Source organism: Thalassophryne amazonica, chromosome 12 (assembly GCF_902500255.1).
Source record: "Thalassophryne amazonica chromosome 12, fThaAma1.1, whole genome shotgun sequence".
Taxonomy (NCBI): Eukaryota; Metazoa; Chordata; class Actinopteri; order Batrachoidiformes; family Batrachoididae; genus Thalassophryne; species Thalassophryne amazonica.
Window position 1 is genome coordinate 44,520,403 of NC_047114.1, and position 23,677 is coordinate 44,544,079.

The 23,677-nt window shown below is 43.9% G+C and overlaps 1 protein-coding gene and 1 long non-coding RNA gene across 2 annotated transcripts in view; both read left to right on the forward strand.

Annotated features, from left to right (window-relative positions):
* Positions 1–13,694, forward strand: part of LOC117521602 — a 29,509-nt gene extending 15,815 nt beyond the window's left edge. The window contains exons 3-4 of the long non-coding RNA XR_004563992.1: positions 13,020–13,024; positions 13,680–13,694. This is a non-coding gene — a long non-coding RNA (uncharacterized LOC117521602). The remainder of the gene's footprint in view (positions 1–13,019; positions 13,025–13,679) is intronic.
* A 2,680-nt stretch (positions 13,695–16,374) lies between these two features.
* LOC117521601 (protocadherin-8-like) lies at positions 16,375–19,825 on the forward strand. Its single transcript, XM_034182930.1, has 3 exons — positions 16,375–19,063; positions 19,166–19,385; positions 19,473–19,825. The coding sequence occupies exons 1-3, from the start codon at positions 16,619–16,621 to the stop codon at positions 19,823–19,825; spliced, it is 3,018 nt and encodes a 1,005-aa protein (XP_034038821.1). The 5' UTR covers positions 16,375–16,618.
* Positions 19,826–23,677: the final 3,852 nt, after the last annotated feature.

Consider the following 23,677-nt stretch of genomic DNA (forward strand, 5'->3'; position numbering starts at 1 on the left):
TTAAGTCTGTAAAAAGCATTCTGACACGCAGCAATTCACATGCTTTCCAGATGGGATTTGACAGCAGACATCATTAAAAACCAAATGAGGAGTGAACTCCTGATAAAGCAAAATGCTGAGTTGCAGCTCTGGCTGATTTGGAAAAATCAATCATGAGACGGAGTGATTGCAGAGGTTTGGCACTAAAAGCTGTCTGTTTACACACAGTTTTGTCACAGTGAGAAGGAACACTCGTCAGCTGTAAATAGCTGCGTGTTGAGCTGATCTGTCTGTAGAGCAGCTGTTAAAAAGCATTAATTCTCACACTGACACTTCCTGAGCACTAACGATTCGGCGGCGCGGCCTCCTATCATGAAGTGATGCTGTGCGTCACCCGTCTGTGTCCGCTGATTTCTCAGCGCACAGAGGTTAAGTGAGACATTTGGTCAGTGAATGTGCTGTCGGTAATCCTTATATAATAGAGCCTTAAACACTTCAGAATTCATCAGACTGCTGTCCTCAGACGTTACATCATCGCTACGTAACAGTGAAGTAGTTCCATGAGCAGCCAGACATTTTGACATAATGTGTGCCAGAAATCTTGTGGTATACTTGGTTACCTTGTTCAAGCTTTCTCTTGATTGTTGATTTTGACACGCATACTGACAGATAAAAGGGTGTTCTTGAGCTGGCAGCCTATGTTCTCATTCTTTATGACACGAGCTGGCCACACTGAATGCATCTCTCCAGTGGCTCTGTTTGGTTGTTTGTTTAATCATTATATAAAATTATAACATCTGCCACAATAATTCAAACTTCAGACCAAACTTGGTGGAATGACTGAAGTTCAACCAAGGACAGAGTGATTTGATTTTTTTTAAAAATCATTTAAAAGTTAAGGTCACATACCAAGGTCAAAATCTGGAATCAGTGCTTATATTTAATATATTCTGAGGAATTAGTTAAAGATGCACCTGCTGTATGATTGCTGTTAGATCATATCTGTGCTAAGTCCTTATTTTATGTTAGTTATCAAGTGTTTGTGTTATCTGAAAGTTTTTGAGACCTGGCTTAAAGTTTAAACATGAGTTAAGTTTCACTTTCAACACGCATGTGCAAGTGTCAGGTACAGGAAGAGCTCCCCCTGTTGGTGAGAGCCAGTAACATTAGAAATGTGAGACTAAACCACACCCACTGTGAAGTCCACATGGTATAAAAAGTGTTGTATGACTCATTTTAGGAGCCTTTCACAAGATGGACACTGTCTGTGAGGGTCCCAGTCTGGCTTTCATTGTGACCTTTAATAAATCCAAAATGAGGAATACAATGGCTTGGTTCTTGGAAAGGGGCAGCAAATTACATAAAGAGCCAGGAGAAATTACATTACTGTTAAAACACTAATATGAAGTCGTGTTACTTTTCTATTGGTTGCATGACATTTAAAAGCTCAAACTCACCATAACAGTTTAACTCAAGCGCATTTGGAACATGACAGAGTAAACATGCTGGAAGGATTGTAACACATAACAGAACCACCTGTAGCTGCTGCTTGACCTTCTCTAGCCACCGGGGTCCTGAGCACTGAGGCACCTGTGTGCTGGATCATTCCAAGACAAACACACCACATTGCCAAAATGTCAAATGACAATGCCAGTGATACTCCTGAGTCTCCCAAAGTAACCGCTCATTTGACAGAGTTATTCCAGTGATACCCAAGGATCCGTCGAAGAGACCTGGTACCAAAGATAGCAGTCGTCACCTTCGGTCATTGGTTAGTGCCCAAGTCTCACCAGCACGAAGCTCCAGGAGCCTAAAGATTTGAACTTTCATTTTCCAGCAAAGGTATCTGCACCCCCCCCCCCCCCTCCCAATCTGGATGAAACAGACATGATGTCATGTAATACTGACATCAGACCTACATTGTGTCCTCTACTGAATGAAAGTGGTAGTAAATTATTTCTACCTCATTGAATTTCAGTTATATTGATTCTGGTATCGCAATATCATGAGTGTGCCCCCCCCCACCCCCAACCCCTAAGTATGATTCTCCACAACTTCCGAAATCTCAATAATAATAATTATACATCTGACCAGACCAAATGGATCTTTGTTTGTTTCTTTGTTTGATGTGACGAGATCATTTGTAATAACTTCCCTCCTTGCATTTTCTTAACTCATGGAATCCATCAGTTCAATCACAAATCTGTACAATCTTCCTCACTGCATCCATCAGGTGCACACAGCCTGAAGTCTTTATGTCATACACCAGCTTTTAGTTCCTAGAGTTCCCATTTATTCAATGATCTTGAGATTCAATGATAAGGGTCTATTGGTGGCCATTTTGGACACCATTTTGAATCTTAAAGCCATGAATGAATTTAGTTTAGGCACAAATGAGTTTGCTGTGACCTGCAATGGTCTTCCCATTGAATCTCTGGGATATTTAAGTTGTTTATATGTTGTTTAAAGGTGTCTTAGTGAAAAACCCTATTTTGGTGGCCATCTTGGACGCCATCTTGGATAACTGGCTTGAGGCCAGTTTTTATTTTTTGGAACATCCTGAATGTGTTTTGGGGTCATCTAAGGAACCTAAAAAAGTTGATTTGGTTTAGTCCTGGGGGGGCAAAGGTTTCAATTTCAGGAAAAAAATGATGCAAATTATTGGTTGAGCTAATAGGGTTAATAAATGAAATACTTTTGACTGTGATGAATGTTTGGTCTCCAAAGTAAAGGTCAATTAAGGTCCATTGGATTTTATCACATGTGACATATGTTACCACGTAACATGATAACTAAACATGACACATGGTGCAAAAACCCTATTAACTCAACCAGTAATGTGCATCACTTCTTACCAAAATTGGAGCAACTATAACTTTTGACCCCTGTACAAACTGAAACTGACCTTGGTCACCATTTTTGCTGTTTTTACCCCATAACTCCAGAACATTCAGTCACAGATAGTCCAAACTATACCTTTGTGGAATCATTATGATCATTGAAACATTTTTAAATTTTGACCTCTGTGTAATTATTCATTGACCCCTACCCACCCTGCGACAGCTGTCATACATTTTTGTGTAGGCCATGGCACACTGAGGCTGGATTCAAAGTGTCGTTTCATCCCCTTAAGTATCCTGTGTGACTCCACTGAGACAGGGGCCAAAGTTGCTCCTGTGTAACTCCTCTGTATGTTGTTCTTCCATTCAGGCCTAATGTGTGGATCTTTATGTGCGCTCCTGCTGACCTCTCCTGAATCCTGCTCCAGAATGCCACTGCATGGCAACAACAAGAAACAAAAGAGGACGATATTCAGACGGGAGAATGAGAGGGGGAGGTGGGAGGAGCTCTGGGCGAAACGGGGGATGATCCCTCTTTTAAATCATCATTGGAAAGTCATTAGAAAGCTGGTGGAGACGGGCGCACAGATTGCGCGCTCCCGAGCACAATACTGGTAATGAAGTGGAAGCGAAGAGGGAGTGTCCCGGGACAGATTTCTTTACACTAGTTACTCCAGTGGCCCTAAACTTTCCCTCTGTCTGTATGTGGGTGTAAAAAGCTGTATTCATGAGGTGTTAACCGTTTTGTTTGTTGGGAGGAATTTATTCAAACTGTTGAAGCCATCAGCGACAGATGGGCCGTAAGCTGATGGATCAAAGTTAACGAAGAAATGCAGAAAAGACAATAAATGTTTAGTGTATCTGGACAGTATCAGCAGCCTGCTGCTGTCCCGTTCACTCTGTGTGGAGTCACACACTGTAAAACCAGTGATCAGACTGTAATCACATACAGCAGCACTCAGCGGAGCGCACACCTCCACCAACATGCAACAAACTGACCCATCTGCAACCTGATTCATATCTAATTACCACCTGAAAAACATCAAATTCCTTCAGTTTGATTATGTTATTTCAATACGATATTATGTTATAATGGTGTATTTGTGTCATGACTTTTGCTGTGCTGAAATATTTAATGTTATATAACACCTGAATAGATCCTTGTCATTTGATTGGTGGTTTGTATGTCACGTGATATGAGTTATTCGTACCATTTGCCATGTGTGCAATTTTGGTTCTATTTCGCGTGCAATTGTGGTGCTATATGTTTTGTGCTATTGCACAGCGCCACCACTGTGCGCGCTCACACTAGCAGCAATGGCGCTTAGCTTAAAAACAAACATGGTGGCCTTTGTTTTATTGACCATGCTCATTCTTGTAACACACACAAAAATAAAGTACGCTGTAAGCACTCTGGAGGCATTTGCAGTATTTGCTGGGACGTCTCTACCGAAGTAAAAGTGCCGTTGGACTAAGAGCTCTACAACTTTCTGTCCCGATTTTTCACTGAACTGAGGAAAGTAGGCGTCAGTCGATACACCATAGGAGTCAATGCACGGCGTCAGGTACGGACTAAATCGTGAGCATTGTTAGGCAATATATAAAACAAATAATGAACATTTTTTTCATTCATGCAAAGGAAAGAATATTCATTTTGTTTATTATTTTGCTGAAGGAGACATAACAGTTTTCCCATCCTGCAAATGGGGTGTGGAAAAAAAACTATTTGAGAACAACTGCTTTAACTGTGAACTCCTAAATGTATCCAACATTAGTGTGTTTATTAAACCAAGTTTCATGAAAATTGGTTGAGTAGTTTTACTGTATGAGCAGCGGAAATGTGATTCCTTCCTTGGATATCTGGGCTTACACCTCTGGACAGGATGAGAAGCTTGACTATCCGGGGGGGGGGGGGGGGGGGGGGGGGGTAGAGGTGGTGCTTCTGTGCATTGAAAGAAGCCAACTGAGATTGTTCAAGCACCTGGTGAGGATGTCCCCAGGGAAGACCCACGCCAAGCTGGAGGGATTTTATTTCCCAGCTGGATTGGGAATTCCGTGGGATGTCCCAGGAAGAGTTACAGGACTTGGCTCAGGATAGGGAAGTGTGGGATGAGCTGCTTGGTCTGTTGTCACTGCGAGTTGGACACGGATAAGTAGTACAGAGGATAACTGAAAAAATATATCACATGATGATGCAAGAGTGTGAAGCCTTCATAGGAATATTTAATTTAGTTGTGTATGTTTACCAAATTGACACAGTGAAAGCAAGTACTGTACTCATGTACGTCTGACACAGTAATCATAGTCTACACCATCTTTCCTTCCCATTTACTTCAGCGTTCATGTGAACGCCATCACATCCATATACACTCATCGGCCACTTTATTAGGTACACCTTGCTAGTACCGGGTTGGACCCCCTTTTGCCTTTAGATCTTCCTTAATTCTTTGTGGCATAGATTCAACAGTCCTCAGAGATGTTGGTTCATGTTGACATGATAGCATCATGCCGTCACCCATTTAGCTAGTCTGCCCTTTCACATCTGACCTCTGACATCCTCACAACTGCCGCTCATTGGATAGCTTCTTTTTTTCGGACCATTCTCTGTAAATCATAGAGATGGTTGCGTGTGAAAATCCCAGTAGATCAGCAGTTTCTGAAATACTCAGACCAGCCCCGTCGGCAAGTTGTCTTCACCACGTCTAGATGTCTAAATGCACTGAGTTACTGTCATGTGATTGGCTGATTAGCTATTTGTGTTAAAAAGAAATTGAACAGGTGTACCTAATAAAGTGGCTGGTGTGTGTGTATATTGTCTCGACTTTTTCCTCACAGCGATTGCTGCAACTATACAATCAGGCGGTGCAGCAGCATGAGGTATTTCATCAGTCCATGTTACAATGTGTTCACCCATCTGGCCCTGGATTGTGGTGGAACTGGCATTGTGACGTCACTGTTGCGCTCTTGTTGTTTGTACCTTACGTAGGCCGACACCCCCTGAGAACCAAAGCACCATATTCAGAGATATGTAGACAGATGAGTTGTAAGACCCCTAATGACTACATGACTTTACACACCAAGGTAATTAACACCTCTGGGAGCATCATCACTAAAAACATCCCAGAACTACCGCTGGCTTCAGATCTCTTCAGATTGCACCTTCTTGTTCCAATTTTGATTAAAGTGGGACAAATTTGTGAGTAATAATGTTGACAAACAAACAAAGCATCCTTACTAGCCAGGAGAACCTCATTTAAAACAAACCATATGTAATGTGAGGGATGCAGTGGGTGATGTGGGTTGTTGCTGTTCCTTAGTAGAGATGTGCACTCTGCTGTGTGCCGCTGGAGACTTCCAGAAGGATATCTCAAGAAAATAGTCTCTATTGTTACCCGAGGCCAGCATATGACCATCGGGTATTACGAAGTCCTGGCGTCCATCCGTCTGTCCGTCCGTCTGTCTGTGCTTAGCATAAGTCCAGTTCTATTACTGCCACAGTTTTCAAATTCACAAGGAACATTCTTGGGACACAGACCTTGGACAAGTTCAAAGTAGCTAACCTTGACATATTTTAAGAGGTATTTTAAGAGGTTAAAAAGTCACATTCTGTTTGAATCTGTTCTGCTTTCTTTTTGAGTGGCGGGGGATGACAGCCAATCAAATTAGAGCTGCACCGTGACATCAGTCGCTGGTCTCTTCAAAACCGTTTTGCTTTGTGTTTATATGCATGTCTCTCATATATTATGTAAAAGCTAGGGAGAAATAAACACTTCTAAAACCGAAAATGCTGTTTTTGGAACCTAATAACACCTCTGAACTTATTTTGTTCACATTAGCATGGTGACATCACATGCTGGTAGCTAGCTGTTTCGTTTGTGTAACAATATCCTCTTTGTCTTATGTTATTCAAAGATAGTGAGAAATAAACACTTCTAAAACTGAAAACACTCTTTTGGAACCTGATAACACATTTTGCGGAGTTAGCATGCACGTTAATGTCCACTAACTCAAAGCTAACTTCCTATGGAGTTAAATTTGTCTCATTAATACCCGCAAATGCGCAGAGGGTGATCTACCAATATTCCTTCATTTGCATAACTTCCGTTTTGTCAAAAGCTCATGTACACACACACGCAAAACCTCGTGCAGGCGCTGTTAAAACGTAAATATTGTTTTTGATTGACTGATTAATAGATGGGCTTTATTGAACATGTACAAATTGTTTGTAAGACTACAGGACCTTAATAATTAATTTAACAACTGCAAATTATAAAGAACACAAGGCTTATATGGCCGAGGGTATTTTAGCATTGCGTTATTTTATAACGCCTGAATAGATCCTTGTCATTTGATTGTTGGTTTGTATGTCACGTGATATGGATCATTCATACCATTTTCCATAGTGTTACATTTACCATGTAATTTTGGTTCTATTTAGTGTGCAATTTTGGTGCCATACATTTGCTAGTGTGACCACTGCACGCTCTCACTAGCAGCAACGGCACTTAGCTTAAAAGCAAACATGGCGAGGTTTGTTTTGGTGACAGACAACAATTTAAATGAGCTTATTGATGGTCCAGTAAGTACGCCACAAGCCATCTGGAGGCATTTGTAGTATTCACTGGGACGTATCTAGCTGAAGTACAAGCACTGTTGGATGAAGAGCTCAACAAATTTCTGTCATGATTTTTGCTGGAATGAGGAAAGTAGATGGCAGTTTGTACATTCAGTGCACAGTATCAGGTATATGGACTACATCGTCAGGATTGTTTTTGAACTGTCTGTTTTTACAAGTTGACTGAGAACAATTTTAGACTGGATTGCTATTTAAAGTTCGTGTTGGACAGTTTGGAATCTGTTGACCTCAAAGGACCAGCGATGCCTTTTCTCTTGTTTATAAATTAATAAAATAAAATTTATAAAATATTAAATGACAAGGATGTATTTTAGGTGTTATATAAAACAAATAATGAATGTTTGTGAGTGCAATGGTAAGAATATTTCATGAGGTGAAAGATGAAATGTGCCAGTCAACGAAGCTCTGTGAAGTGTCTTCTGCACAGTAAAATCATCAGTGTTAAATTAACACTGCCAGTGCACATATGGTCCCAGTTAATTTAATACTGTCAGTTTTAAACTGGTGATTTTAAAGTTTGAGGGGCCATGACACAAGTTTGTCGAGTGCCCATTTTTACGGAAAAATTCTGGCAGCTATGGTTGCCAGGGGAATTCTGTATGAAATTACAGTGAATATGCAAATGGTTTTACATAAAATATGAAAAAAGAAAAGAAAAAGAAGCAATGTTTACTGTTTCGGCACTCTGGCAAAATAATTTCCTTCTGGATTAATAAACTTCTTTCTTATTCTTCAATTTTACAATGTAAGCCTGTTGTAATTTTATTATCTATTTAGAAGATAAAATCTTTGCACAACGGTCACCTAATGTTCAAATACTCTTAAAATGGAGTTCAACTAGACACATCACCTCTTTTTTCAAACCCTTAATTATCAGTATTTTACCGCATTTGTGAAAATTCTCATCTGTAAAGTCTTACTGTATTGTACAGTTTTTGGTATTACAGCTTTTCTGTGTTTAAACTACAATCATTTGTAAATTCCACAATGATATATGATTATTTTAACACATTCGTACTGTTAAATTCACAGTTCAGTTTTGGTCCACATTTGACACATTATTGCTGTAAATTAAACACTACTCCATTGTTTTTCTTTTTGGATTAGATTAGATACAATACATATTCTATTTCTACCTCATTTTCTTATGTCTTGTACTGTTAAAAGTATTATTATTATTGCTTATCCTTGCACACGCTTGTGGAGCCGCTCCCCAACCCCGAAACACCGGAAATGTTTGATGAACATTTCCTCTACTTGCACCCACCTTGTGTTTTTTAAGAGCTGACATAACATGTGAATTTCTCCTCTGTAAGATCAATAAAGTTTATCTTATCTTAACTGATCCCTTGGGAAGACTCCCTCTGGGAAATTGCACAGCAGCACACGGGGTAAGAAGCACACAGAGTATCAAAAGTGAAAGTAAAAAAAAGAAAAACAGCTTTTTACAGCTTTTTTGTGGCATGATTTCACAGGATTTCCCTGTTAATTTCACATCCTTTTTTTTTTTTTTTTTTTACAGTGTGCTGCTGTTCCAGAGCCGCGGGGCGCATCGACTCCTAATCATCTTCATCAATAGTGAGGAGGACGAGGCGGATTCAAGGCGGTAATTGGATAATTAGTGCTGAGAACCAATTAGTGACAGAGCGGCCTGTGGTGGCACGCGAGTTAAAGCAAAGGTTAGAGGAGTGGGGGGTAGGGGATGGGGGGTGTTGACAGGACCTGATCGATCAGACAGTGCCCCCCCCCCCCCACACACACACCTCCCCTTTCTCACCCTCTCGCGCGCTCTCTGCCCACTTTGTCCATCCAGCGGGACAAAAGAGACCAAACCTCCATTTCCATGTGAAAAGCTTTAAGCTCCGACAAGAGGCGGGGATCAGGACAGCGGCTCCCCAACCCCGAAACACCGGACGATCACAATGCTGCAGAGAGACAGAAAGACAGGGAGATCGGCCCAACACATATTTAGATATGTTAAAGAAAAAAAATGCTAATGCGCCCCGTGAAGAATCGAAGGGATTGTGGAGACTCTCATTGTTCGCTCGCGTGCAGAGATGGGCGAGAGTGACACGGTGATCACGTGACAGAACTCGCTTTAAAAACAAAAAAAAAAAAAAGAAAAAGAAAAAAAGCTGATTGTGAGTGCGTGTCCTTCAAATGACAGCTTTGGGATGCAAAAGGATGTTCAACATTACGAGAAGTCTCTCTCTCTGTCTGTCTGTCTGTCTGTCTCTCTCTCTGTCTGTCTCATGCACGGGCTCTGAACGTGCTCAGAGTTTCAATGCGCGCGGCCAGGCTGCACATGGTGTAATGTGCTCCTGATTGCTTTGTTTCTCCGTGCGTGAGAACTCTGAGTGTTATATAGAATACTGTATCCGGTTCTCGCAGCAGCCCCGAGGTGCGCGCTTCGTGCGCAAATTAAAGTTATCTCCACACAGTGTCGGTGTGTCCGTCAGAGGACACTGCTCCCTGTCTGTACATTAAAAAATAAAAAGTTGGTTAGCTATTTGTGTTAACAAGCACATGAAAATGTGTACCTAATAAAGTGGCCAGTGAGTGCACATAAATGGACCTTCAGGTAAGAACTGTGCACCTTTGTTTAATTTCAAAGATACATCCTGTTCCGGGGTGGGTGTTGGACTCACTGTCCCTTGTCACCAAGTTGTGCATGATTTTCGTGGAGAGAATTTTGGATGTGACCTCAAAATCACATCTCTGCTTTTTGCAGATGGCGTGATTCTGTCAGCTTCACCGGGCGGTGACCTCCACTGTGAGGCAAAGTGTGAAGCAACTGGGATGAGGATCAGCATTTCCAAATCTAAACCCGTGGTCCTCTGTCACAAAAGGGTGGTTTGTCCCCTCAGGGTCAGGGGAGAGTTATTGCCCCAAGTGGAGAAGTTCAAGTATGTTGGGGTCTTATTCATGAGTCGGGGGTAAGATGGGCTGTGCGATCCGTAGGCAGATTGGGGCTGCACCTGGGGTCCTGCGGACATTGTACTGGACCTTCTTGGTAACCAAAGAGCTGAACCAGAAGCTGAGACTCTTGCTTGCTTCATCAGGGATCTGGGTTTGCACTCAGGAACAGGGTGAGAAGTTCAAAATTTCTAGGAGGGACTTGGCGTAGAACCGCTGCTTCTTCACCTCAAAAGGAGCCAGCTGACATGTTTCGGGCATCCGATGAGGATGCCCCGAGGTCGTCTCCCTTGGGATGTCTTCCAGGCATGTCCAAGCAGTCCCCAGCTATTTCCCAGATGGCTTAAGACTCAGACCCCCCCAAAAGAGTTAGAAGACTTGGCTAGGGTTAGGGATATGTGGGAGGAGCTGCTTGAGTTGCTGCCACTGCAATCCAAGCCCGGATAAGCAGCAGAAAATGAATTAACTGATGAATAAATAAATTGTGGCAAAGTTTTCATTAAACATTTTAAATCAACAAGTCTGTGGCTTTTCATTGTGCCTTCTCCCATGCCTCGTCTGGATCATCCAGATGGTCACTGCAGGATTTTAAACCATGACAGCATCATGTGTTACTAATGTAATCTTTGTGACTGTGGTCCCAGCTCTCTTCAGGTCATTGACCAGGTCCTCCTGTGTAGTTCTGAGCTTTCTCAGAATCATCCTTACCCCACAAAGTCAGATGTTGCATGGAATCCCAGACCAAGGGACATTGACAGTCATCTTGTGTTTCTTCCACTTTCTAATAAATAATCATAACAGTTGTTGTCTTCTACAAAGCTGCTTGCCTGTTGTCCTGTAGTCCATCCCAGCCTTGTGCAGGTCTACAGTTTTGTCCCTGGTGTCCTTAGACAGCTCTTTGGTCTTGGCCATGGTGGACAGGTGTGATTGATTGAGTGTGTGAACAGGTGTCTTTTATACAGGTAACAAGTTCAAACAGGTGCAATTAATACAGGTAAAGAGTGCAGAATAAGAGGGCTTCTTAAAGAAAAATTAACAGGTCTGTGTGAGCCAGAATTGTTGCTGGATGGTAGGGGGTCAAATACTTATTTGCAGCAGTAACATACAAATAAATTATTTAAAAAAATCATACATTGTGATTTCCGGATTATTTTTTTAGATTATGTCTCTCACAGTGGATATGCACCTAAAATAAAAATTTCAGACCCCTCCATGATTTCTAAGTGGGAAAACTTGCAAAATTGCAGGGTGTGCAAATACTTATTTTCCTGACTCTATATGCATGTATATGTAGAAAATTGATTTATTTTTTGTACCTTATGTGGAATCTGATTTTGTTGACTATGTTGGACCATATTTCACAATACAAACACTGCACTTCAGTGCTGGACCTTTCTGATGTGCTGTGGTGCAGAATCATTCTGAAATGTACCCAAGAAAAATGTCAGTAAAATAAAAAGGTGAAGATCAAAGTCATGTGTTACCTGTACTATGGGGGTAACAACTTCATTATCACTTCCTGATTGTTTATTCGACTGTCTGTTTTCAGAACTGAGGCAGATTGTGTGTGTGTGTGTGTGTGTGTGTGTGTGTGTGTGTGTGTGTGTGTGTGTGTGTGTGTGTGTGTGTGTGTGTGTGTGTGTGTGTGTGTGTGTGTGTGTGTGTGTGTGTGTGTGTGTGTTGTTGGGGGTGTAATTGATTCATTCACTGTTCAGTAACAGATAGGAGAAGCAAACATTACAGAAGAGTGGGCTTTTGGTGTGGGAAAAATCAACTCCTCAAAAACATTATATATATATATATATATATATATATATATATATATATATATATATATATATATATATATATATATATATATATATATATATATATATATATATATATACGCAACAAAAATGGATGTGTTTGCTGGAGCAGTGATGTTTTCATATCACTCTATCAGTTGTTTCAGAAAATGTCTGGTATCCTGAAGCAAATTGCCCCAAATGTCCACCTGCTTTGAAAACACTTAGGCTGTTCTGAAATCCCAATTTCTCTAATGAAGGAGGTAGAATCTGATTGACGTCTTCCTGTTATGTGCAGACGCGGGTTGAGGAGCGGACCTGCGTCTGACTGAACCCAGCGCTAAATAACCAGAAAGCGGTTCCAAAAACAAAACAGTTTTATTTTTCTCCTGTGCAATAATTAGTGTACAACATAAATGTGCGGTAGTCTGGCGAGGTGAAGGACGGCGCGCTCTCCAGCGCCCAAATGGATCAAAGCTCGGCGCTTCTGGACCCAGACTCACCGCCGAACACCCCCCAGGTGGATACGACAAACTGACTCTGTGAAGGATGGAAAAGGTGAGGTAAGTCAACAGCTACAACAAATATCCTTCAAAGGCACACACTATCAGCAACACATTCAGGTCTGAATTTAAGCTTTATGTAAATGAGCAGCTTCTCACAACAGGTGGAGGATCATCATTCCGTACGCCACGGCAGTGAGAAGCGAGCTGCACAATTCTCATCAATATTCAAATATACTGCGTAACAAAATACAAAATTACTGTTAACACTTATTCAGACAATCATCACCTCTGATGTGTGCTGACAGCATGTGTCCCTCACCCGTCCTCCTTCACAGGCACGATGTGTCAAACCCAGGCGCGGTCCTCAGCGTCTCACAAACGAACGTCACAAGGTCGAGTTCCCGGCAATTCTGCTCGAATCACTCATGGCTTAAATGCAGAACGCCATCTCATTATCTGCTTCAGCTGAAAGTCTTTAAGTTTGCACGTGAGCATCATCCACAGGTGCTGCAAATCATTAGGCCTGCTCGTGAACATCCTCCACAAGTGCAGCCAATAATGCTGATGAGGGTGAAGGACTCTTCTGCCAGCACCTTCTCCACAGACAAAAACCAGTTTGCATACCACCTGGAGAGCAAAGAAAAGAAAACAACACCAAAATGTCCAGCCAAAGCCCCCAACACACAACACTTCCCATATATGCTGGGCCACACACTTCCCGGTGTATTGAGAAACAACAATATACTGGCACATGTAATCCAGTTTGTCCTTGTCACTGTGCCAAGCGGTGAAAAAAAATGATCTTATGATGACATGTGCTACCACGGTGTGCGGCTGTATCTCACACAGCCAGCAGTGGAGAGAGTTTCTGTTCTCCTCTCACCGGAAGCAATAGAATATACAGTTAGCTATCTTCCACATGCTGCCAACCTGTCAATGCAGTATCACAAGTGTAGTTTTAGGATTGTTTGTGTCATATTCATGGAGAGTAAAACTACTTGAATTAGCTATCAAGACCACAGATCAAGGTGTTGAGCAGAGAAGAAGTGGAGCTCAAGGTTTCCCTAAATGGCATTCCTGCTACACCTGCATAGTATTTATTTTTTACCTATATGTGAAGCCACCAGAGGATAGAGCAGGTGGTTCTGTGGGCTCGGAGTTGAACTATGAATAAGAAGACTGTGGTTTGTTGTTCCATGTGTGCTTCAGAATACACTCGTGTCCTTGGCCAACACACTTCATCTGCATCATCTCAGTCCACTCAGCTGGACACCAGCTTGGACTGGGAACGGAGCGCAATGGACTGGTGTCTCATCCACAGAGAATCATAGACTCGTCCACCTCATGCTAGAGAATCCACGGGGTGGAGGGGAGAATAATAATAATAATAATAATAATAACTGACCTGGTCATTATAGTGGCAGAGGCATGCCCTCAGTGAGTGCTTCTTCTTCCAGTTAAAAACTTTAGAGTAAACTAGTAGGCACTCAGTGAGCACATATCTCTGCCAAAACCATATTACCCATCAACAAAATATCCACTTTCACTTGCATTTAGCACCAAGCATCAAGCCCTCTTTCCTAAGAATTTATCTATGCTCATATTTTTTGTTTAATTTTTATCAAAATCCATTCATAACTTTTTGAATTAAACATTGGATCCAGAATATTTTCAGGATCGACTAAAAAAATTACATACATTTTTCCTTGTGCTTTAATTGCTCATTGCATCATTTGTTTAAAATTAAATGTTCTTGAATCTTCTCATGGATCCCGGATTCAAAATATGTTGCAGATCAATTTCAAAACAAAAAATCCCCCATTTTCTAGAATATTATCCATCAGCTCATCAACTTTCATCAACATCATCTCATAACTTTTTGAGTTAAATGTTGCTAGTATGTGCCAAACTTTCTTCTGGATCTCAATTCAATTCAATACAATAAAGTTTATTTATGTAGCACCAAATTATAACATAATTTGCCCCAAGGCACTTAACAGAGTTAAGGTCTATCCCCCCTGAGCAAGCACATACAATAAGAAAAAACTCCCTCAGGCATTTTCGAGGAAAAAACATTGAGCAGACCAGACTTCGGGGGGTGACCAACTGCTGAGGCCATACTCACTATATAATGTCAGCTCCAGAATATATTCCAGATCACATCCAAAATTGAATCACATATTTAATGGAACATTATTTAAATGCCCCACAAATGTAACTGAAATCTGTTCATTCCTTTTTGAGTTATCCTGCACAGACCATCAAAGGCAGAGGTAATAAAGCTTTAGTTTCACTACCATCACTCACTAATGGAACTGAATCTATCATATTTAAATACTTGTGAATAAGCTTATGAAGGTTGACCCCTGCATGGTGACACTCATAATTAGCAACAGTTATCACGTGAGACAATTTCTGCTGATGCGTCCATCCATGTGTCCCCTGTTTGACTTTCTGTGACAGATGGGCTCTTTATAAAACATGCCAACTGATATTAGCTTCTGCTGGGATGCTTGTGTGAGAGAGAAACTGAGTGGAAAGGCAAGGAAGAGAAATCTCTTAAAGAGCCGTGACGGGGCCCCTGTGGCTCTCTAAATGTGCTTTAATGGCAGGGACCCTCATGTCCACGACAATCCATCTCCCATCTCCATGTAATGAAAGGAGTCGTGGATGGCGGGTCACCCAAAAGCTGCATGCAGTTTAGCCTCATTATGCTGTGTTTAGAGGCTGTAAGGGGTTTTAGGGGCCCCTGCAGCACGGCTGAAGGGCCACAATGCGCCTTTATGCCGCCGCTGCTAACGAGGTCTTCATGCGCCTTTGATATCATCACACATGACGTTCTGAGAAATCCTTCCTGCGTTTACGGCCAAATCCCATTTGCAACGGCTGCGTGGAAGCCCGCGCGCGAGTGTGCGTGTCCACCTGTTCTGTCAAGGCGAGGCAACAGTGAGGGCCTGTAAAATAAGGCTTTAATTTGGGGGAGGGAGAAAAAAAAATCCCGTCTCTCCCTTAGAAGCCGTCGCGGGAGCTGATCTGATCTGATCCCAAATTAAACTAAAATCAATGTTTAAGTGGATAAAGTGTCTTCTTGCCTTAGATATGATCTGAAAGGCAAACAATTACAGGATTACAACACACGAGAGGGATGAACCACAGAAGAATTCATTTATGGAATTTATTAACGGGAAAATGACCTTGTTGCCAACAGTTACGCACGGTTTTATGAACGATCCGTAAAGAGTGGACTTTTATCTGTCCGCGTGAGTGGGTCCTGACGCTCCAGGGTCATATTTTTTTCCTTCCTTTCTTCCTTTTTGTTTTTTTTTTTTTATATAGTTTAGCAGACTGACACGGGATACGTGCGTGGCGGCGATGCTGCCGGGGCGCATAAATCTGTGCGAACGTGCGCCCGCGGGCTTTATCGCCCTGCACACACAGACACACCTATTCAAAATGCTTTGTCCTCTACCTCGGGGACACTGCGCATCTCCGCGCTTCCGCGCGTGTCAGCGGGCAGACTCGTCCCGAGGAGCACAAACAAGCAAAGCGAAGTGTATTAAATCAAGCCCCCCCTGTGCGTTTAGCCCACATATTCGAGTGCCAAGTTTGTGCGCACAGTCCAGGAATCTCTAAACACAGTTTAGAGGTCTTTGAGGAGTCCCCCCTCTTCCCCCCCCCCCCCCCGCTTTCACAGCCCGGATTGGTCACAGTGCGCCTCATTTGCATGCCTCTCCGTATAAACCCTCCTGCAGACACTGCAGCCCTCTTGCGCTGAGTGAGCGGCACACCTCCAGCGGAGAGGGACGCGCGACACATATGGAATATTTATTCAAGCTTTTATCCTGAAGTGCAGAAAAGCTGAGGAGGCTTATAAAGTTTCGAACTATAACTTGAGCTCCGTGAGGACAGTTTGCTGAATTTGACAGTTTTTTGTTGTTTTGCGTGAAGGTGAAGATGAGAGAAACAGGGTGGAACGCGCTGCTGGTGCTGCTGTGCGTCTCTTTGTCAAGTCTGGCTGTTGTAACGCACGGAAAGACGGTGAAATATCATACATTTGAGGAGGACGCGCCGGGGACAGTGATTGGAAACTTGGCCAAGGACATTTCCTCCAGCTCTTCTTCTTCAGGGGGCTCCAGGACCAATTTCAGGATGATGAAACAGTTCAACTCCTCTTTCATCCGTTTGAGGGAGAGCGACGGCCAGCTGAGCATCGGGGAGAGGATCGACCGGGAGAGGATCTGCAAACACACCCTGCACTGCCTCATCGCCTTTGACGTGGTCAGCTTCTCCAAAGAGCAGTTCAAACTCATCCACGTCGAGGTGGAGGTCAAGGACATCAATGACAACTCCCCCGAGTTCCCGCGGAAAGAGTCGAGTCTAGAGATCTCGGAGAACACGGCGGTGGGTACGCGGATCCCGCTGGACTTTGCAGTGGATGAAGATGTGGGTTCGAACTACATCCAGAGTTACCAGATCTCCGTCAACAGCCACTTCTCCATCGACGTGCTCAGCAGGGCCGACGGGGTTAAATATGCGGAGTTGGTCCTCATGAAGGAGCTGGACCGGGAGACGCAGGCTTCTTACGCGCTGGAGCTGGTGGCGATGGACGGGGGCAACCCGACCCGCACCGGCAGCACGCGCATCAATGTCAAGGTGAAAGACTACAATGACAACAGCCCGGTGTTTGACAGGAACAGTTTTTCTGTGGACCTGCCCGAGGACGCACCGGTGGGCACCCTGCTGTTGGACCTGAACGCGGAGGATCCGGACGAGGGGCTGAACGGGGAGGTGGTGTACGGGTTCGGCAATCAGGTGCCCCCCGAAATACGCCAACTCTTCAGAGTGGACCGGAAGACCGGGCGGCTCACCTTGGAGAGCCCGATCGACTTTGAAAGCAAAAACACGTACGAGTTTGACGTCCAGGCCACTGACCTGGGTCCGAACCCGAGCCCGGCCATCTGTAAGATTGTTGTGCAGGTGCAGGACGTTAACGACAACGCGCCTGAGATCTCCATCACCCCGATGACGTCAATCACAGCGGGGATCGCGTACATCACTGAGGCTGCTGCCAGGGAGAGTTTCGTGGCGCTGGTCAGCACCTCGGACAGAGACTCTGGTGCAAACGGGCAGGTGCACTGCACACTCTACGGACACGATCACTTCAGACTGCAGCAGGCCTACGAGGACAGCTTCATGATTGTGAGCACGAGCCCGTTAGACCGGGAAAAAATCCCGGAGTATAATCTAACTATAGTGGCGGAGGATTTGGGATCACCCCCCTTCAGGACAATCACCCAGTACACCATCCGGCTGACGGATGAAAACGATAACGCTCCCGTGTTCAGCAAACCGGCGTATGACGTATCCGTGGTGGAGAATAACGCGCCCGGCGCGTACATCACCACGGTGATCGCGCGTGATTTGGACATGGGGTCAAACGGGAAGGTCACTTACAAACTGGCGGACACCTACTTCATGGGCTCCCCCATCGCCACCTTTGTGTCCCTGGACCCCGCCAGCGGGTCACTTTACGCGCTTCGGAGTTTCAACTACGAGGTGATGAAGCAGCTGGAGCTGCGCGTCACGGCCAGTGACGGCGGGGTCCCGCCCCTGTCCGGCAGCGCAAACGTCTACGTCAGAGTGGTGGACCAGAACGACAACGCGCCGCTCATCACGCAGCCGCCCCTCACCAACGGCTCGGCGGAGATCCCGCTGCCCCGGGACGCACCGAGCGGCTACGTCGTCACCCAAGTGGAGGCGCGGGACGCGGACGAGGGCGTGAACGCGGAGCTGTCCTTCGCGCTGGCCACCGGGGAGCCGTCTGTATTCTCCGTGAACAAAGCCACGGGGGAGATCTACCTCGCGCATGTGCTCAGCCACGAGGTGGATGAAACCCTGAGCGTGACGGTCACGGTGAGTGACGGCGGGCGTCCCGTGCTCACCTCCACAGCCACGCTCCACTTCCTGATCGTCGCGGGCTCCCCGCCGAGCGACAGGACCGTGCACCAGCCGGGCGCAGAGGAGGACACGCACGCGCAGTGGGACCTGTCTGTGGTGATCATCGTCGTGCTCGCGGGCAGCTGCACGCTCCTGCTGCTCGCCATCATCCTCATCGCCACCACCTGCAACCGGCACAAGCAGGAGAAGAGCGCAGAGGACAGCGAGTCGTACGGCGAGAAAGAGGCGCTGGAGCGCGCGAGGGGACACGTGGTGGACAACCCGCTGCTGCCTCTGCACGGAGCCGGAACCGGAGCAGGAGGATCGGCCTTTGAAGGACACTCAGGTGGGTTCAGCTCGGCCCACGCGGCGGGGGGAGACATGTGCTCGGCGTCGGAGGACGGCAGCGAGGCGCCGTGCGTGTACGACTCAGAGAGCAAGCTCCGAGGCAACAAACACGAGGTGAGACGCGCGCGCGTGTGTGTGTGAGGCGGTGCATCCCCCCACTTACACTCCCAGCACACACTAACCTCTCTCTCTGTGTGTGTGTGTGTTCTCCTGCAGGGTTACTCCACGCTGCCTGGCTACGGGAGCGGGAAGGAGGCCGTGAGGCCCATCACCATTTGGAAAGGGAACTCTTACACCACCATCTCTGCACGTGACCCCGCTTTCAGTGGGAAAGACAGCGGCAAGGGGGACAGTGACTTCAATGACAGTGACAGTGACGTCAGCGGAGACCTCAAGAAAGACGGATCCGTGGTTCCTCCCATGGGGGGCCAAACAGGTGAGGTAGAAAAACCAAACGTACCTGCAGTGGGCACATTTGGTGTGCACCGAGTGGGACTCCAACTGTATCTCTCCTCTTTTTCAGCTCTCTGGGCCTGCACCAGTGAGTGTAAGGTCCTGGGTCACTCGGATCGCTGTTGGAGTCCCTCAACGGTCAGAGCCACCGCGGGGCCCTCACCTGCACCCACGCTCTCCTCCTTCACCAGCCTCCCTAAAACGGCCTCCTTACCCCGCGACCCCCACCGCAGGGACAACTACTACCAGGCCCACATCCCCAAAACCGTGGGGCTGCAGAGCGTGTACGAGAAGGTCCTGCACAACGAGTACGACTACGTTCTGGTCAGCTCACCCAGACCTGTGAGGGTGCAGGAGATCAGTGATGTAACCATCCCTGTGTACACCCCCACCCCAACACACTGTCCCAACAATGAGGCCTGAACACGCACACAAAAGCGTGCGGTAACAAGGAGTGACACTGAGAATGGTGTAAAAATGTAAAATGTCACTTTGCAGGACTTTGCAAATTCAAGTTTCTATCTTAATATTGGTGCATTTTTTGTTTGACTGTGAAAGAACCATTTGAAGTCCAAACAGTTACTTTGACTTGTCGGACATGAAGTGTATCATATGCAAGTTTTGTACATACAGAGACTTTATTTTTATAAAATAAGTGAATAATTGTACATATAAATTGTAATTAATGAACTTTATGCATGCTTGTTATTTAAACCGGCCACAGGAACTGTTCCGTTTGAGGCCACTGACCCACAATGTATGAAATTATTTGAATCCAATAATGTAATTGTACAGAATTCCTTTCTCTCTTTTTAAATTATCACAATATTCCGTGAGGAAAATAAACTTTGAAATAATGGTCTGAAAATGTGTTTGTGTTTGACCTTGGTTAAACCTCGAGGCAGGAATATCGCTTAAAGCCAACAGGTGGCGCTGTAATTGCAGTAGTGAGGCTCCGTCCTTGCAGCCTGCTGAGGAAGGTCAGTTCTTTTGTCCAAATCAGTTTTTGCTGGGAGGATGCCAAAACACATGGCCAGGATTGAACTGACCTTGTCCATTAAAGTCACACAGCATTCTCTGCATATTTCAAAAGGATCTTTAATAAATGCAGCCGTGATTACTGACATTTGTTAATATTAGAAATGTGGAGAATTGGATGTGCTAAATTTCACTTAAACTGTCTGTACACACACGTGTGTGCACGCACGCACACACACACACACACACATACATATATATATATCTTGTGACAAAAATGTTGAGATGTTTTTGTCACTGTGCCAAATGTGCTCATCCTTATGTAATCATCTTATTTTATTCATGGCTTCTGGGACAGTTTTTATAACATCAAAGCAGAGCTGGACTCTAATGTGGATGACATGAGGATATAAATGGAGGTTGTGTCTAATGTGCTCTGATTGTCATCTCTTAAGATAACAAAATGCATGACATTCCATCAAGGTCACCTTTGACCCAAAACAGCACTCTGTGTGTGTGTGTGGGGGGGGGGGGGGGGGGGGGGGTCACAGAGACTGAAGGAGACACATCCCTCCTTCCTTCCTGCATATTTGAGCACTTTCAACATCATAATAGACTGAAACCTCTGACCCCCCCCCCCCACACACACACACACACACACACACAGAGACATGTGTGCGCACACGTACATAGTGGATAAATCCAATTTAGCTGAAATGCCCCAAATAAAAATACTTCCAGTATATACAGCAGATAAAGTAAGTATTTAACACATCACCATTTTCTCAGTAAATATATTTATAAAGGTGCTATTAACATGAAATTTTCATCAGATGCAATCCTAACACCTGAAGAAGGAAGGTGTAAAAAGACACAGAAAGCAAAGACACTAGCTGAAATCTCTGAGGAATTAGTAATCCTGCCCCTTGTCAGTGCAAATTAATATCAGCTAGTTCAGTCCCAACTGATGGCCTATAAAAAGGTGTCTCATTGTCAAGTTGTCACACAAGAAACATCTCATGATGGGTAAAAGCAAAGAGCTCTCTCAAGATGTTCACAACCTTTTTGCTGCAAAACATACTGACAGCATTGGCTACAGAATGATTTCTAAATTTCTGAATGCTCCAGTGAGCACTGTTGGAGTCATAATCGGGAAGTGGAAAGAACATAATTTCACCATAAACTGGTGATGACCAGGTGCTCCTCACAAGATTGATGACAGAGTGAAAAGAGTTACCAGAAGAGGTTTCCAAGAGCCAAGGACCATGTGTGGAGAGCTTTAGAAAGACCTAAATTTAGCAGGTACAGTTATTTCAAGAAAACGATAAGTCATTCACTCAACCACCATGGCCTGTATGCAGACTCAGCACACAAGACTCCTGAAGACTTGCTGAAGAAAAAAAGCATGCTGAAGCTTGTTTAAAGTTTCTGCACAACATTTAGACCAGCCTGTGAAATACTGGGAAAATATAGTCTGTTCAGATGAGACCAAAATTGAACTATTTGGGTGCCGTAAGACACACCATGTTTGGAGGTCGAATGGCACTGCACATCATCCCAGAAACAACACAACAGTGAAGTTTGGAGGTGGGAACATCATGGTGCGGGCCTCTTTTTCAGCAGAAAACTTCATGTAATTGAAGGAAAGTTGAGTGGAAAAATGTACAGAGACATTTTTAATATAAATCTACTGCCATCCACCAGGATGATGAAGATGAATCGAGGGCGAACATTTTAGAAAGACAGTGATCCCAAACACACAGCCAAGGAAACGCTTAGTTGGATTCAGAGAATGAAAATAAAGCTGCTGGAACGGCCCCAGCCAATCACCTGACTTGAATCCAATAGAAAATCCATGGCAAGAACTTAAAGATCAGCATTCACAGAAGACATCCACAGAACCTTCAAAATTTGAAGACTGATTGTGTGGACGAATGGACCAAAATCATACATGAGCAATGCATGCAACTAGTTTCTCCATACAGGAGGCATTTTCAAGCTGTTATTACCAACAAAGGGTTTTGTACAAAGTATTAAAATAAATTTCAGTAAACATCTTCAATACTTTTTCCCTGTGCCATTCCATTTTATTACACATCACTTAATTTCTGTACTTATTTCTTTTGTTTTTGTTTTTGGGTTTTTTTTGTATGTATTTGTTATTGTTATTATTGTATGTTTTAGGACATTTGGTGAAACTTTCATGTCAATAGCACCTTTGGTTATATATTTACTTAGAAAAATGGTGGTGTTCAATACTTACTTTACCCACTGTGTGTGTGTAAGATGCGTGGAATTTAATAAACGCAGACACAATAACGTCTATAAACCCAGAGAATATATTCACGAGAGTTTTAGGCACTAGAGTTTAATGCTGTTGTCCGTAGAGCCTGATCAGAGTGTTTCAAATGCATTTCTCTCATGTTGTGAACGTACTGAGATTACCCTATCCTACCCGTAATGCACTGCTGGGCACAGCATATATCCACACTAAAACCTTAAAAATTAGTGCATTACTTTAAAACTAAAACATATATCTGATATTTTCACTTTATAAAACTTCAGACATGACATTAATTTAAATAACTTGTCTGAAATTAGTTTGGTTAAAAGTTGAACCATAAGTTAAAAATGTATGCCTCTGGATGACTTGGGTGATATTGCCCGCATTTCAATATGGGGTTAAGAGAAATTAGTTTTTTTTTTTTTGGTACCAGTTCTCCTTTGTCTACAGAGGGTAGAGCGGTTTCTTTTTAAGGCAGCTCTTTTTTGTTTTGCAGAGGGTAGAACTACACATGAGCTATGAAACGTTTAACAGGTAGGTGCTCAACTGATTTTAAGTTTTGTAAATATTGGTAGCTGTTCAGCTTTATTTACCGTGTTATCGGTCTAAAGTTATCGGACAAAAATTTATCGCAAGATAATTAGTCTGATAATGGTTTTTAAAGTTATCTAAAAAGATAATCTGATAATGAAAACATTATCTTTGATAATTATCGGATTATCGGAACTGTGCCCACCACTGTATATATATATATGTGTGTGTGTGTGTGTGTATATATATACAGAGAGAGCGAGAGTGCTGTCACTTTCTGAGAACAGGTGTACAACCTGGACAGGTAGCTACTTTTTGATTTCACCACCACAAAATTTTGAAATGTTTGTAGGGAAGGATTTGGCTTGAAACAGTGCTGGAGGGGGGTAGGGGTGGAATGGTCATTCCATACAGGGTTGTGCTTGTCCTGCAGAGAGAGAGAGAGAGGGGAGTGGGTATCCTCAGGTGTCAGAGCTCCAGTC

Bases quoted from the DNA above. Each gene is read 5' to 3' on its own strand.
- LOC117521601 (XM_034182930.1), top strand. From the start codon at position 16,619: ATGAGAGAAACAGGGTGGAACGCGCTGCTGGTGCTGCTGTGCGTCTCT. The intron at 19,064-19,165 runs GTGAGACGCGCG...GTTCTCCTGCAG, and splicing joins TCCGAGGCAACAAACACGAG to GGTTACTCCACGCTGCCTGG. The intron at 19,386-19,472 runs GTGAGGTAGAAA...CCTCTTTTTCAG, and splicing joins TCCCATGGGGGGCCAAACAG to CTCTCTGGGCCTGCACCAGT.